General features: G+C 34.9%; 1 protein-coding gene and 1 pseudogene across 6 annotated transcripts in view; one reads left to right on the top strand and one right to left on the bottom strand.

Moving 5' to 3' along the window:
• The window catches only part of NCOA2 (nuclear receptor coactivator 2), a 331589-nt gene that overhangs the window by 287297 nt on the left and 27252 nt on the right, over nucleotides 1-17040 (top strand). For all 6 annotated transcript variants that reach the window (XM_077166969.1, XM_077166970.1, XM_077166965.1 and 3 more), the window contains 4 exons: nucleotides 5218-5428; nucleotides 8865-9071; nucleotides 11661-11876; nucleotides 14088-14214. In XM_077166969.1, coding sequence (XP_077023084.1) covers nucleotides 5218-5428; nucleotides 8865-9071; nucleotides 11661-11876; nucleotides 14088-14214 — 761 coding nt within the window. The remainder of the gene's footprint in view (nucleotides 1-5217; nucleotides 5429-8864; nucleotides 9072-11660; nucleotides 11877-14087; nucleotides 14215-17040) is intronic.
• LOC143688717 (60S ribosome subunit biogenesis protein NIP7 homolog pseudogene) lies at nucleotides 7338-8608 on the bottom strand (annotated as a pseudogene).

The raw sequence follows: 17040 nt of genomic DNA, 5'->3' as shown, positions 1-17040 counted from the left end.
GATGTTTACTAGAATTAGAATATGCAGAGCTAGTGGCAGTTCAGAGTGGCAGGCACAAATCTTGTCACTCAAGTCTCTTGACACATGCTAAAGGGCGAGATGGTGACTCATCAAGTACACCTTAGCTTAGCATCTCAAGTGGCCTCTACCTCCATAAGCAAAATTTAGTTCTCGCCTGCCATGTGGAAGACCCCTGGGTTCACTACCCAGCTTGTACACTTCAAAAAAATCAACAAATGTGCTGCAATAACAGGATAGTCACATGAAAAAAGAAATGAAATGTGATCCCCACCAAACAGACATACAAAAAAAAATTTAGTTCTATCCAAGGCTTGAGGTCCTAGTCACTTAGAAGGTGAGCATAGGGGGACACTGTTTTGCAGGTCTGTATTTAGATTGCACTAACTTCAGATGAGAAACTGACAAGAAAAGAGAAGTTAAAAAAAAAAAAAAAAAAAGAAAAAAAAGTTCTTGAATCACTTGCAGTTTCTAATTGTTTTTTAGGAGATAATTTTCTAATCAAAATATCTTGCCTAGAGAACATGAAACCCAGAACATGATCAGCTCAAATCTGTTATTTTGGGTGGATCAAAAAGTAAGGTACATACACAACACACACACACACATACACGCATACACACACACAACACATAAACAGTAGGTATGTTTTTTTTGTTTTGTTTTTTTTTTTTTAATGAAACCCAGTCCTTGGTCTCACTCTCCTTCCACTCCCATTTAAAACTTCACCAGAAATACTGCTTCAGAGCAATTTTAACATCAAAACCATTGCAACTTGAAAAGTTACCACAGGAAATATGCATTACCTAAATTTAGATCAAAGTTAGAATAACTTGATTTAAGAAGAAAACAGTACTTCTTTCACCTTCTGCTTGCTTTCTTTACTATTCTCAGATAACAGGTTAATAGCATCTCATATTATCTGCCACACACATTTATTGAAGACTTTTCTTTCATTTCAAGGTTGTTTATTTTGTAAGATAAAACAAACTGTTAGGGAACCTGGACTGCACAGTTAACAATCTTGTTATTTTGATTCAGAAACGGGCGATTAACCAAGTGTGTGTTTAACCTATCACTAATAAGGACAGGAAGTACTTCGATGGTGCTATTATTACACCTAAAATTGCCTTCTTTACTGAGTAGAGTACTTAAATATTTGTTTCTACAAGATTTCGTAACCAACAGGAAACAGTGACAGAAAATATTTCCAATATGCTTGCAGACTTTTAAGTTGAATACTTATTTACACATTGAAGCATGGTTGACAACTTACCAAATGATATTCTTATGTTCCTTCTGTTTCTGGGACACTCATGTTAAGGACTTGAAAATGATCTAAAGAGAAATTCTTCTCATTATTTGGCTCCATTAGAAAGGCAAACCATATTTTAAACAGGGAGTGTCGGAAATTTCCCAGAAAGTGTGGTAAAATTACATTTTATTTAAAGTATTTTAAAAAGCTATTTTGTAACTGATCAGAACACTTATGTTCTTAAAATGCATGTGGTCTTTATATTTCCTTCAGAGAACAAGTTGATATGACACATGAAAAATTCATAAAACCAAAAATACTCGAGGAATCAAGTCCAATTTTCATTTTGTAGAACTTTTATAAATAACCTTTCTGACTCATTTTCTGCCTGAAATAGTCTTAAGCTAACCATTTAAATGAGGTGGCTAATTTGAGCACTCAAATAGATGCCTAAGCAAAATTTTGAGATATCTTGGCAAAGCGTTTTAAAGGAAGACATTAATCTTTTTCTCAAAAAAGAAAAAAAATGAGTGCCTAACAAAATGGATAGGATCAGAACTTTTGATGAGAATTTAAGCTGAAAAATTTTAGGAGCGGAAACGTTTGGCCATCTGAAATAATGTAATCAAATTCATCCCTTCCAGAACTTAAATGAGAAGAAAATGCCAACTTTTATTGTGAAACAACCTGAGGACTATAGACATTCTGAACTTGAAGAAGGACATTTAAAGTAAACTTACAAAGATTAGTTAACATTAAATGTGTGCTCCAAAAATTGACAAGGAATGATAGAAACAAAGCAGTATTATTTGTAGTAGGAAAAACTTCACATTACTGCAGACAGTAAGCTTAATAGTGTCCATAACTAAAACTCCCATAAAAAGAATTCTTTTGTATTTATAACACCAAGATTTTCTGCATGGCCTTAAACAAGCAGGTATTAGTTACTTCTCTCAGGCAGGCTGAGCCACTGTTGAATTAAGTCTACTCTGAAAATAGCAAGTGATCAAAATTTGAAAATTACTTTACCTTTAATACATGTTTTTTGAAAGTAAAAACCGACCAAGAAAAAGAATGAATTTAACTTTTTTAGTTATTTAGAATAATTAGAAAAAAATATTTATTTAAACCATCTAAAAAATTTTTAACATTATATATTTAATATTAGACTTATTATGGACTTGTTAAATATAGGATTATAAAGGAAGGATCATGAATCCTGTCATTAGAACTCTTTGAAACTATAATAATTATCTGTTTGGGATGATTGAAGATGTAATCTTTGTACAAAAAGAATGGAGGTAAAGAGGTAAGGTGGGAGTGTAGCCCTAGACTGTTGTTAATCTGTATTGTAAACACTTTCTTTCACACATATCTGGAATTGGGGGAAATCCCAATGCATTGAGGAAAATGGTATACTTTAAATTTTTAGTATCATTTGTATGAACCTACTTATTTTTGGATGTTTCTCATCAGACAATCTTGAAGCTTTCTCAAGAGGCCACTCATTACTTATTAACAGCTCACCTCCCTCACTCCCACACACATATCTAGCTTCAAGGTATTTTAAAAAAATACCCTATATAAGGCAGTGTTATAGTAGAGAATTTCTGTTTCATTGAACAGAGATAAACATAGCAATTTATTAGTGCCTCTTTCTGATCTCTGGAACTATTTTCAAGACAAAAAATACAGATATTTATTTCATATTTTTGTGAATCATTTTCTAAGAAATTAATATGAATTGTAGGAATTTCTCTGAGGAATTTAATTGATTATGGGAAAATCTTTTAAATTCCCTGTTTGTGTCACTGAAGGAATTTAGTGTAGACTGGCTACCCATTATGTTTCAGGTACTGTTCTTGAAGGATAATAAATGTTTATACCGAAAGAATCAATTTATCCTTATATGTTCAGCAAAACATAAGAAAGATAGATTTACAATGGAGTCACTTTACATGTATATATAACTTGCCCAAAATCAATTATATGCTTTCAGGAGGGAAAAATCAAAGAAGAGGTGGTTATTAACTGGTTATTGAAGTAGTGGAAATAGTTTTGCCCACAAGTCATCTCATGAGTATCTGCTCTGAGTGTTCATGAGCTGAGTGACATGAATTTGCTGCATTTTGCTTCCCTCATGCTCTAATGGCAGAAACAGGTAGCAACAAGCTTTTTCTGTGCATCATGACCCCTAATGCAAATCACTTCATTTAGGGCTTACCCAGAGAAATGGTGATGTGCTTCTGCTCTGGAGGTCATGTTGCCTTTAGAAAGATTATACAGTGATGTGCCTTTCCAAAGGAATTTTAAGGATCCTTTTGTATGTCTCTGTCTATACCTTATGATGCTAACTCTGGAATTCAACTAAGACGTAACTCTCAGGTTTGATGCCCTCCCTCTTTTGTGAGAAACAGTGACTAAACTAACTAGACAATGGTCTTGTAATTGCCCTAACATTTCATTAGGGATTCTCTGGAAAATTGATCTCCAAATTATTGCTAAACTAGTTGTTTCTGAAAAGAATCAAATAAATTGTTCCTTCATTCTATCCATCTTAACTTGTGAAATATATACAATGAAAAGGCATCCCATATTGATATTACGTTTCCCGTGAATTGCAGAAATCCATTCTTACCCGGGAAATAGGAATTGTGTGTAGGATAAAAATGTAAGCTGGAATGTAACTAAGTTCTGCTGAAAGACACTTTCTTCTTGAATTTTCCACCCTTCCTTAAATGTAACTTCCTCATATCTCCTCATTCACACATTCACATTTTCCAAGCATGTTACAAATGTAAACCATTTTGTTCAGAATTGTCACTGTAGAAGAAAAGGCTTTGTTCTTTAAATTAGAATTGGAGCTGAGCCAAGGATTCAACAAGTTCATCCCAGCGACTTTGGGGAATTGCCTCACTTACGTTCTTCCACCTACACATTAAGAAAACCATTCTTACTACTTTCTTTACTAGAAAATAATCCTAGCATTTAACTTTGCTGTTTTCTTGTGTGGTTAGCACTGTCTCGTTGTAATGACCTGGCATACTGTAGGTTCTACTTGGAAGAGTATCTGTAAAATCAGTTTAGCTTCCTGGAAAAAAAATACTAAGTATGAAATAGTGGTGATGATTGTTATTTTCATGTTGGTAATTCAAGATGAATTTTTTAAATGATGAAATTATTTTTTAAATAAAAGTGAAAAGCCAAAAGATATACTTTTATGGATTCTCTGAAATCAGATTCGTTTTATTTACGGGCAATCAGTTTTTATTCTCTGCTCCTGTATTTTGTACCTAAGCTGGTGAGTGACCAAGAAAGCCACCATCATTTGAAACTGAAAGTGCAAGCAGAAAAAAAAAAAAAAACACTCAAATTGGGAGAGAAAAAAAGCTTGCTAAGCTAGTTCATGGTTATTTCCAGGTTATTTTCCCTTTCCCCCTACTCTTAAAAAATATTTCCTAAAAGAAAATGACCATTTTGCTAAATACTGAATTAGTGCAAATTTGGATCATGTTTTATGCCAATTTTTTTGTTATTATTTCTTAGGAAGACAACCACAAAGCCTAGACCTGAACTGTAAGTCATATTCAGCTCATAGACAATTGTGAATATACATATTCATGATTAATTGAATAATTAACATAAAATAAAGGGGGAATTTGTAAATTGCCAGTAAATCACAGTGCTAGGAGAGAGCTTTCTTTTTAATTCGGCCATCTGTTTTTACAGATGAGAGAATTAAGGACTAAGAATTAAATTACTTGTCCTTTATCAATTTAATTTTTAAAAGATGATCAATTAACTGTTAGGCCCGAGGTATGTATATATCTTTGGTATGACTGTAGTGCTTTATAGCAGTTAGGTATATAATTGTAAACGTACCTCTGGTACCAGGTAGTGCTCTTGAAGTGGGACTGGATAAATTCTTATGTTTGTTAATACAGCCTGGCAGCGAGCTGGACAACTTGGAGGAGATTTTGGATGATTTGCAGAATAGTCAATTACCGCAGCTTTTCCCAGACACGAGGCCAGGTGCCCCTGCCGGATCAGTTGACAAGCAAGCCATCATCAATGACCTCATGCAACTCACAGCTGAGAGCAGTCCTGTGACACCTGTTGGAACCCAGAAAACAGCACTGCGAATTTCACAGAGCAGTGAGTATGAAATGTTGATGGTTATGCCCAGAAATCCACATGTAATCACTGTCACAAACAGGGATTATTAACTAAGCAAACAGCTTAGTCATTTCAAGGTTCTTGTAATCATATAGCACCATCTACTGTCCTGATCCTTTGAAACAGCATTTCAAAATGGGTTCTGGTTAACGTGGCTTAATAACCTTCTCCTCCAGGTAATGTACTCAACATGGAGTCAGACCGACCTACGTGGTCAAGTTCTTTAGATGATTGCCATATTTCTCTTCATTTCAGTTACTGCCTTCAGAAATGGAGTTCAACATAGATTATATGTGTTTTAATATATAACTGAATACTTTAAAAATAGAGAATTGGAGAGTTTTTGCCGACTTTTAAGAATACCGTTAAAAATAAGATTCTTCTCAAAATATGTAATTATTATACTTGAAAGGGCTATACACATTATAAATATCATGCTCTGATCCTTAGGAATTATCATGTAAGCATCATGTAAATGTTTTTTGTTTGTTTGTTTTTGTTTTTTTTAACATGGACAGGCACTGGGAATCGAACCCAGGTCTCTGTCACGGCAGGTGAGAACTCTGCCTGCTGAGCCACCGTGGCCCACCCATCATGTAAATGTTTTTAAAGTACAGTTTACGCTGTTTAATCAGTTTGACATAAAGCTTGAAAGACCTTACTTACACTGTCTGTTTATAAGCAATTAAGTTTTAATCCTTTATTTTATTTCATTTTAGATTTTTGTAAGTTTAGGATGAGTCTTTTTCACTATGAACACTTAGTTGATAAACCTTATTGTTACCTAAAGTTGTCCAGTAGTTTTGAATGGAAGAAAATGTATTTTCTGTAATGGGGTCTTAATTTATAGAAAGATACATAATATCTTCTATGTTAAATTGGTGAACAGAATGATTTTCCCTCTTCAAAAAGTTTGACCCACTGTCTAGCATTTGTTCTCAAACCAAAAATGACAGCCATTAGCCAAATCACATGATGGCTTTAAATATTAGATTTCTTCTCAAGTGATTTCTGACCATTCTGAAAAGGGTAAAACAAAAGAAAGTTGAGTTTTTTGTTTGTTTGTTTGTTTTTTTACATGGGCAGACACCGGGAAACGAACCCGGGTCCTCTGGCATGGCAGGCAAGCATTCTTGCCTGCTGAGCCACCGTGGCCCACCCGAAAGTTGAGTTTTTGCCTGTTATCTCTCAAATCTACTTGTTTTGGGGGTAGTGGAGGGTTAATTATGGGTCATGGGATCACGAAGTCGACTGGTTGAGAAGAGGGTAGGAAACACACTAGGTAGTTTGTTATTTTAACCATGTGAAATAAGGAGGTAGTACATGGGAATCTATGGTTTCTTTTTGTAGCTCCTGATGGTATTCAGATCAGTGAATGGTAACCAAAGCACTGTGACAAATCACTTGAGGAAGTTGTAATGAAGTGTGTACAAAATTTCTATTCCCAGCCCTGATTTTCCCAAATATTTTATTTTCTATTAGTGATTGTTAAGAACTCACACTTTTCTTTTAAATGTGCTATTTCAAACTGCATTTATATAATTTAAAGAAAATAAAATAACTTAATATTATCTAATATATTAGCTCCATAATTTATCTTTCTATATTTTTAAAATTTAATAATGTTTTTAACAAATAACGCTGATTGTGTGGTAATATAGTGCACACTAGCCTCATACTTGTAGTACAGAAATTCTTGTAAACTAACCATAAAAAGCATTTCAAATCTGTGTGTCCAGAATTTAAAGAAGCTGTACTTAGAAAGGTAAACAGGGCCCCAAAATTAAAACAATGTTTTGATTTTATACTTCAGGTCAGAATAGAAATATATCGTGAATAAGCATATGTTCTTTAATTTTTTTTTTTTTTTTTTTAATTTTTACCATTTATTGAACACCCATCATTCATTGGGGTACTGCGTTAGAGGCTTTACAATCACGGATGTCTAATTCTAAAAACCATTCTTAGGTAGACAGTCAAGGCTGATTTTTTCACAGAAGAAGAAAATGAAGCTTAGAAAAGTTAACTCATTCATTCCAGGGCATAAAACTGATAAATGGTAGAACGGAGGCTTGAATCCAGGGTTCTTTTTCCCACACTACATAGCACTTACCGTTTTGTAAAAGAGCAGAATAAATTTCTCTTGAAATTTAGCTAAATCTCATATGTAAAACCCCAGATATGGCCTAGTGTTCTGCTACAGCAATATCTTTCTTTCACAATATTAATAAATAAGGTAGAAAATCTACTGTGTTATCATGAGTTGGGAAAGCAAGATGTTATCACAGATAACAATAAGCTATTCTGATCCTAAGTTCCAAATATTTAGAACCTGTTAACTCAGAACAAGAAGCTCTCTGATTCAGATACAAAACACGGCATTCTACTTAACACAAACCAAACTCCATTTTTGAGCCATTTCTGTATAGTAAGAATTCAGCCTGCATTCACCAGTAACAGAGAGAATATTAAAGTAAGAAGTCCCTGAAGAGTTTACAGTTCAACAGTTGAACCTACAGAGACACAGTAAACAAATTTAGGCCTCCACACAGCTGTAAGTCCTTGCGATGACTCCATTTTAAGTCAGTGTTTCTTCATGCCGCACATATTCCCCAATGTCTGCTTGATGAAATACCACAATCGCCATGGGATCTACTTTCCTGCAGTCTTGTGTAGACTTTGCTGCCACCCCAAAACCCAAAGGGATGTCTGTCATGGAGTATATCACCACTCCCTGGTACTGAGAAGTATTTTCAGTAATTCGACCCAGACCAGATTTCAACACATGGTTCCCATACAGGAAAGACTGTTCTGCTCCAGGCTTTACGCACACTTTATACTTGGCATAGGGTGCAAGATAATCCAGAGCTGTGATGTGCAACCGGAACTTGTGGGTCTTAGTGAATTTCCCGAAGCAGGTTCCCAGGGATACCAGCTTGTCACCGGAGATGTTGGCGGCCAACTTCAGGATCTTCTCACTCACGTAGTAGACCCGGTCATTGGGCAGCCTGAAACAGTACGTGCCGTCGGGCCTATCCACGAGCAGCTGAAGGTTCTCGCCGATGTATTTCGCGATCTTCTCGAACATTACACGGGTCTCCTCTTCAGTCAGAGGCCGCATTTTTTCGCTCGGCCGAAACACAGATCCTCGTGCCCCAGTCGCCGGAAGCGGAACTCTTTAATTTTTTTAAGACTGTCATGAATTAAATTAAGAGACTTGGTGAGATAATGAGTCTGCATTGTGGAGCTGAAAATGTGTTCTATCTGTGAATTTGACTTTTATGTAAGCACTTGGTCCCTGATAAGCATATCTTTGTTATTTTACAGAAGACATTTTCCCTAAACACTACTACTGTTACTATTCTTTTTCCATTATCCTATATTAACCTTCAATTTTCATTTGTTTTCTCCTTAGCTTTTAATAACCCACGACCAGGGCAACTGGGCAGGTTATTGCCAAACCAGAATTTACCACTTGACATCACTTTGCAAAGCCCGACTGGTGCTGGACCTTTCCCACCAATAAGAACCAGTAGTCCATACTCAGTGATACCCCAGCCAGGAATGATGGGTAATCAAGGGATGGTAGGAAACCAAGGAAATTTAGGGAACAGTAGCACAGGTAAGGGTTCAAATGCACTATTACTTTATTGGTGGGTTATTTAACTTAATGATGATGTATTCATACACATCAAACTAGTCGAATTTTTCAAATGAATTTTTATATTAGAACCTAACATTTGAAAATAAGAGAATTCTACAGATTTTCACTGTTAGAGTGTTATTTTGAAGCATTGGAAAACATTAAAGTACACCGAACATTTTATTTGAGATCATTACTTTTACAAGATTTCTAATCATTGCTCATAGAACCTAGGCTTTTTCACTTCCATTCCAGTTACTGGTCTAGAAATTTTGGTGATGTATTTAAAATAAATTGGTGATTGCTAGTTTCCAGTGATAATCTACTGGTATCTCCAAAGCTAACAGCTATTAATTGATTAATGCACAGAGATTTTCAGAGTGAAAATTTGAAGTTCAACCGAACTTTCATACTTTTAAAGTTCTTATTTCTAAAAATATTAAGTAAAAATAAAGAACTTTAAACTGTAATGTGCCTGGCCTAATAATAACTTTTAGATCCGATCCAAGGCTCCATTTTTTAAGATTTATTAATTTGCCTATAATCTGATTTGGATCTTGACCTGCTATAATTTAAGGTGTCTGCCAAATTTCCCAGGCACATTTCCTAAATAGCAATCACTATCATAGCAGCTACCTATTCCCAAACTTCCATCCAAGCCAGTATTGCACCACATACTGAATCCTCTAACATCTCTATTACTGCTATGCTGTGGTTTCCAATGTATAGCTGTTTGCAGTTTATAGCTTTCTTCATTTGTCTAAATGAGATATCAGAGACAAAGGCATAGAAAGAAATAGATATTATAAAAAGAATATATATTTGTGGAAATTTTAATTCTTCCTATTTTTTTTTTTTAGCTTAATCTCTAATCCCTATAAACACGTAGCCATTTGGATGGTTAACTGAAAGTAAGAGTTCAATTTAAGGAGAAGTAGTGGATTTTTAATTTTTTTATTGTAGATAAAGAATTTATAGTAAAAGTGAACTAGGTTGTATTAAAATAGTTTATTTATTCATCAAGTATGTGTTAAGTGCCTACCATGTGTACTAGGGACTGACCACTACTTTATATATTCACAGAAGCAGTGCCATATTAATTTCATTATTTCCAAGATAAATAAATTGATTTATGTAAAAATCTATAAGAAAAGGGGCCAATGATTTACAGAGAGTTGCTACTTATTGGCAGAATTCAAAGAGATCTTAGTTCTTCTAAGATTCTTAAATAGGAATTTGACAACCCCTTTATTAAAATCTGGGCAGCCTAGAAACCGTTTAGGCTATAAAAATCATACAATGCCCATGCTCTGTTTAAAAAAAGTGCCTTGGGGGGTGGGGTGGTGGAGATATCCCAATTCTAGTTGCCTTAAAAATTATGGATGCTTTTCCCTTCTGCTTTCTAGATTTTCTAAGATCTTGTTATATTACTTAAATAATAGATTTTTGAAAAAATAAAAAGCCTATTTTCCCATAAATTTATCTTTGTATAGTTCAAATTTAATCTTAAAGTGTTTTTTAGAATACTTATTTACACAATGTTGAGGCTTTTTCATTTTTAATTATCCTGCCTCTACCCTTAATTATTCTAATGTAGCACATTCTTATTTCACATGAAACACCTCCAATACATGTTCTTTCCGTTTTTTTTTAAGTTTACCTTACTTTTAATTAAAATAAATGAAATCATAATTAAATAAATGAAATCAAGCCATGTACTCAAAGGCAGACGCTTTATACATCCATCATTTAAAAACTTCAAAATTAAGTGACCTCATTTGGAGGTTTCCTCCTTTAGAATATCAAGTTTTAGCATATGTTTGGCCATTGCCAGCCTCACAGAGGCTAGGCTGGATAAAGTAAATCCTTGATTCTGTTTAACCTATGTTGTGATCTTATTGTTATGTGCAATCAAATAATTTTAATAATATCTCAGTTATAAAAGAATTTTTACAAATCTGTCCTAACCCAATCTAAATCTGTATAATCAGGAATGTGGTTATAACTTCCCTTGCCTTAGCTATAAAGAACCATAGTAAGTATCAAAGATCATGTAATTTCATCATGCCTTGGAGATCAATTCTAAGGCTCAACAAATTCCAATACTCTGAAAGAGATTCTAGGATTTAAAAGTCTAGCATAAACTTTACAGTATGTTCTCTGTGGTTTTGGTTTGTAATTATCAGTTTTTACCTTGTTCATCTTAGCCATACCTCCCTTTTGGAAAGTAAAGCATTGACGTGTACATCAGTTAATGTGATTCACTTCCTGAGGAAGGAAGCTGGGGTTATCCATACGCCACAGCACCTGTTTCTAAGTACATATGGGAACAATTTTAACAACGTTTCCGAACTACAAAGAGTAGCAAGTTCGTGTAGTGAAAAACTATGCCATTTGTTATTTCTTAGCTAAGCCCCCCCCCCCATCTGCCTAAATGAGGGAGTTAGTTATTGGGCTAACTGTATTATAGAGTGATTGCCTTGTGAAGAGTGAGATCATTTGGTGTTCATACGTGTTTAATATGTTCTCATTTGCTGCATTTCTCAATTTTCTGTGGCTTTCATGCAGGAATGATTGGGAGTAATCCTTCTCGGCCCACTTTGCCATCCGGAGAATGGGCCCCTCAGAGCTCGTCTGTGAGGGTCACCTGTGCTGCTACCACCAGTCCCATGAATCGGCCACTCCAAGGAGGTATGATTCGGAACCCAACAGCCAGCATCCCCATGAGACCCAGCAGCCAGCCTGGCCAAAGACAGATGCTTCAGTCTCAGGTCATGAATATAGGTAAGTTAGTTCCAGTGCTCTTTGTGCTTTTAATTTTTATCATTTCTTAAAAGAACGTAGCAAGTCCGTAAATTCTTCCAAGACTTTTTTTTGCAGTTTAAGTAATCATCCCCTCCCTACCCCACCCCCCATTTAGCTATCACAGGTGAGATTTTGCTGGAACTCGGTATAACATTTTGGGGGTAGTGAATTCGAGTGTCATACATAAATGTTACATAATATTTTAAAAATAAAGAAATAGTTGCCTGAATAGCAGGTGTTCCTTAATCTGGCACTTTAAAATGCAGAATCCTCTGCTACCACCCCCTACAATATTAAATCAGACTGTCCCCAAGGTCTCTCACTGATGATATAAAGTCTTCAAGGATATCTCACAAAACATGAGGCTCACTAGAATTCTATTTGGGTATAGTTCCATGTGTTATTAAAATTAGTGATCTGACATAGTATATGATTCCATTTATATAGGATGTCCATAATAGGCAAATCTGTGGTTGCCTAGGATGAGGGATTGGGAGAAAATGGGGTGTGACTGCTAATGGATTTGGGGGCGTTTTTTGGATTAATGAAAAAGTTCTAATATTGATCGTGCTAATGGTTGTAAAACTCTGTAAATGTACTGAAAGCTTTGGAATCATACACTTTAGGTGGATGAATTAAATGGTACGTAAATTACATCAAAATAAAACTGTGATATTAAAAAAGTAATGGTATTTACAATTCATACTTCAGACTGTTTTCTTAATAATTGACATATTGACCTTTCTCTTGTCTTGTACATTGAACGTAATTCAGAGAAGTTAATGTTTATGTACTTACTTTCATATAGTTAGATACTGCAGAATGAGTAAGAGCTAAGTGATTAACAGAAAGATGCCAACGTTGTTTTGACAAGATAATCCAAAATGCTTTTCCTAATTCAGATACGTAATTGCTCAGCCCATTTGGTTTTCTGAGAGATGACATTCATGTTGCCTTATACATTCAATGTATTTTTAATTAACAAGAATTCCCAAATATAAATTCATGTTGGGTGTTACATGAAAAATACTAAAAATGACCAGATTTCTATACAAAATCAGTCATAAATTTAAGTTACCCTCAGATGCCTTTTAGTCTATAGCTTTATTTTAGGTAAATTTCTCTGGTTTTTAAAAATTTTTTTAAAGAGGCAATAACTCAGGAACATCTCTTGTAACTAAAGATTGGAATAAATGAGACCTACAGAAAATAATAATAATTTAAAAGCTCACATTATTCATTAGCTTTAAACATCTAAAAAGAACTTCAAATAAAGAACATGTCTAAGTCTTCTGAGCCTCCTCTCTGCTCTCCCTTAATGCTTCTGGAAGAACTAATCTAAAGTGCAGTTAATAAAAGTTTAGGAGCAAGATGGCACTTCTCAAAAGTGTACTCTGGAACCCTGAGACCTTTTCAAACCATCAACTAGGCCAAACTATTTTCAAAATAATTCTAAGACATTATTTGCCTTGTCTTCATTCTCGTTCTCCCACAAAAGTGGACAGTATTGTTTTCCAGAAGTATAAGCTCTGTGATACCACAACAGGTGGAATGCAGAAATAGATATGAGCTTCTGGCCCTCATCTATTAATCGGATGTTAAAGCGATGTGCAGAAATGTAAAACAGTGCCACTCTTCTCATTAAGAGTTTTCCATTTTTCATTTTTAAAACTTGTTTATATTAACATAATAGATTTATTATGATGATTTAAAAATTTCTCAGTTTGTGTTTCAAATATAGTAAATACTGATAAGAAATAACCCACATAAACAAAAGTTTTTATGAGACAAATGTTTAAAGGGTCTGTGAGTAAAAAGTTTAGAACTGGGCGGGCCACGATGGCTCAGCAGCAAGAACGCTTGCCTGCCATGACAGAGGACCCGGGTTCGTTTCCCGGTGCCTGCCCATGTAAAAAAAAAAATGAATAAAATAAAATAAAAAAAGAAAAAGTTTAGAACTGCTGGTCTAGATCATTCCTCAAGTGGGTGATTAGACTTGATATTTATTGCCCTCATTTCTGTTTCTAAACCAAAAAAAAAATAATTTTGTTATTTCCACTCAGATACTTATTGTTTCTGTCTTTTCCATTGTCTGTAAACCAGACATTTCACTTTATGTTACATGGCAGAATAGATACTTCTTTGATTACAAATTATAAGGGTTGGGTTTTTTTCCCCTTTCTATTTTAGGACCATCTGAATTAGAGATGAATATGGGGGGACCTCAGTATAGCCAACAAGCTCCTCCAAATCAGACTGCCCCATGGCCAGAGAGCATCCTTCCTATAGACCAGTCATCTTTCTCCAGCCAAAACAGGTAAGTCCTGAATATCCAGGAGATCCAAGAGTACAGTGGATCATGAATCCTGTAAGTTACTTTAGACCTGTGCTAAAGGTTAAAGGTTCATCTTTTTCTTTTGAGTAGTTGACACCTGACCGGTTTTCATTTATTCAGTATGTATTATCCAGTCTATCAGGCAGGGAGTAAAGGAGTAAAGTAAAAGAGGGGAAAGTTAAACAACAGTAAGGCCTAGCTCCTAACTTTAAAGAAGTTGAATTGAATTGTAAAATAAAATATGTACATTGATAACTTTGTCATTGGAGATAATATGTAGTATAAATGACGTAGGAGAAATAAACCATGTTTCAGGAAATCATCCTGGAATGATTGGGAAAGGCTCAGAGCTTTGAAGAAAAGGAATGAGAGAGATAACTGGAAGCTAGTCCAGCTGGTTAAGGCATGATCAAAGGTTCAGAAGGTTACAGAAGCAGCAAAATATATTAGGGTAACAGGAAGTAGTTTTATGCCAATAATAGGATCTTAAAGCGGTATCAGAAGTCATGGTTGGAAGAATTATATTAGTAATAGAATAGTTTTATAGGGTCCTAAATGCCAACATCTGAAGAATTTGAACTATTTTCAAATTAAGCCATTGAAGAAATTTTTTGAATAAGGGAGTGGTATATGATCAAGCTCTGTTTGGTTGTTTTTCTTACTGTCAATCTAATCACTTATTTTTTTGTAAGTGATCTTTCTAAAGTTGCTTTTGAAATGTCTTCTTTGTCTTTGCTGTGTTGTAGTTTGACTATATTGTGTCTGGGTATGGATATATTTATTTATCCTACCTGGTATTTTATATGGATTTGTGTTTTACATCAGTTCTGGAAAATTAGCTCTTTACATAGTCTGCCTCCTTTGTTTTCTCTTTTTTCGTTGTAGGGTTCTGAGTAGACATATGCTATACCTTCTCTTTCTGTATTAGATTTTCTTCATTCTATTCTCCATAGTTTTCTTTTTTCTTTTTTTATTAGAGCAGGTGCAGTTTTACAGAAATATCATGCAGAAAGTGCAGGATTCTAATATGCTCCTCTCTCACACAGTTTTCCCTGTTATTATCATTTTGTATTTCTGTGAACCTGTGTTATACTATTAACTTTAGCGACTGCTTATATTAGGGTTCAGATGTTTGGGTTTGTGAATATGTAACTTATATATAACCCAAAATTTCACTTCCTACTCCTTTTCAAATATATAATTCAGGGCCACAGGGGCTCAGCAGACAGTGTTCTTGCCTGCCACGCTGGAGACCCGGGTTCAATTCTCAGTGCCTGCCCATGCAAAAAAATAAAAATAAAAAAATATATAATTCAATGGTGTTATTTACATACACAGAGTTGTAGCTTCATCACCATCACCCATTGTTAATGTTTGTTCATTTGTGTATTTTCCCATTTCCTTGTCTCTGTACTGCATTCAGGATTATTTATTCTTTTCTATATTACAGCTCACCATTTATCTCTTTACCTATATTTACCCCAATTATAGTTTTCATTTCTAAAAGTTCTGTTTCCCTAGTCATTTTTCAGAGTCTGTTATTGTTTGTTCGTTTTTGGGACTCCATTTTTATTTAATTGTTACAGTCATAGGTTGTTTTCTGTTATTTATCTAATTCCCATATCTGAATCCTTTGGTGTTCTAAATCCAGTGATTGACTATAACTCCTGGTAGCCTGTTTTCCTGAACATTTTGGCAATTTTTCATTGGGATTTCATAGTTAGTTGATCTTGATCAGTGTAACACTTGGGGCCCAAACTGAGGCTGCTTTTTTTCCAGGGAGGATTTGCATCATTCTTTCCCAGGTAGATCCACAACTAACCTGGCTCTACTCCAGTTCCTTCCAGGTTCCCTCTACTTAACCCAGCAGTATTAGGTTAGCTCTTTTACTTTGCTATAGCACAAAGTCCCAACTCTCTTCTGCGTGGATTAAAAAAAAAAAAAAAAGGCACCTGTTACCAGTGGCTGACAGGATGCTCAAGTGTTAGTTCATAGGTATTTTTGTTTTGTGATTGCCTTTTTGAGAGTTCCATTATTTCCTGCAATCCCAACATGCAGTAAAAATTATTTTATATGCATAACCTCATTGTGTTTTAGCAGAGCAGCCGAAGCAGAAGTTCCATAGGTGACCTTGAGACCGAAATCATGGTAGTGTGTGCTCTGGGTGGGGTGGGTGAAGAGCTCTGAGGCAGAAAGATTAGTTAGAAGTCTGATGCAGGCGACATTTCCCAGGAAGTAAATTTGTTCAACTTCTTAGGTTCACATGTTGGTATAAGAGGCACAATGAAGACCTTACTGGAATCTGGACATTTTGTCCCTCAAGGATTATTATTTTGAGGCTACAATTAGGCAATATTCTTGTCAAATTCATAAACAGGATATCTGAAATCTCTTAAGTGCGGAATATATTTCCAGAGCCTCTTGTTTTTTAAAAAGAGAGATTTAAGAGTGATTCCTGGCTTTGAGATGTAATACTTTTGTCTTAGTTGGCATTGCAGAGTCTCTGAATTATAGCAATGCACGCATTTTCTTTTTTGTTTCTTAAGAGAATAATGAAGGAATCAGAGGACTCAATGAAGTTAAAAAAATAAAATTGAAGATGAATATGGGCTCAGCAATAGGATATGTGAGGAAAAGGTTTGGAACTACAGTTGGGGTTTTTGTGGGGTTTTTTGCTTTTTAGGGGAATTCTTCAAAACCTTCAAAGATACAATGTCCCCAATGTCCTATACATTTTTTCTTTTTTCATTCATCAAACTAGAGTTACTTTTGCTGAGGGGAAAAAAAAGTATGTTCACCCTTATTTCG

Source organism: Tamandua tetradactyla, chromosome 6 (genome assembly GCF_023851605.1).
Source record: "Tamandua tetradactyla isolate mTamTet1 chromosome 6, mTamTet1.pri, whole genome shotgun sequence".
NCBI lineage: Eukaryota > Metazoa > Chordata > Mammalia > Pilosa > Myrmecophagidae > Tamandua > Tamandua tetradactyla.
The sequence above is the reverse complement of the archived record's forward strand: the minus strand, read 5'-3'. Positions and strand labels throughout refer to the sequence as shown.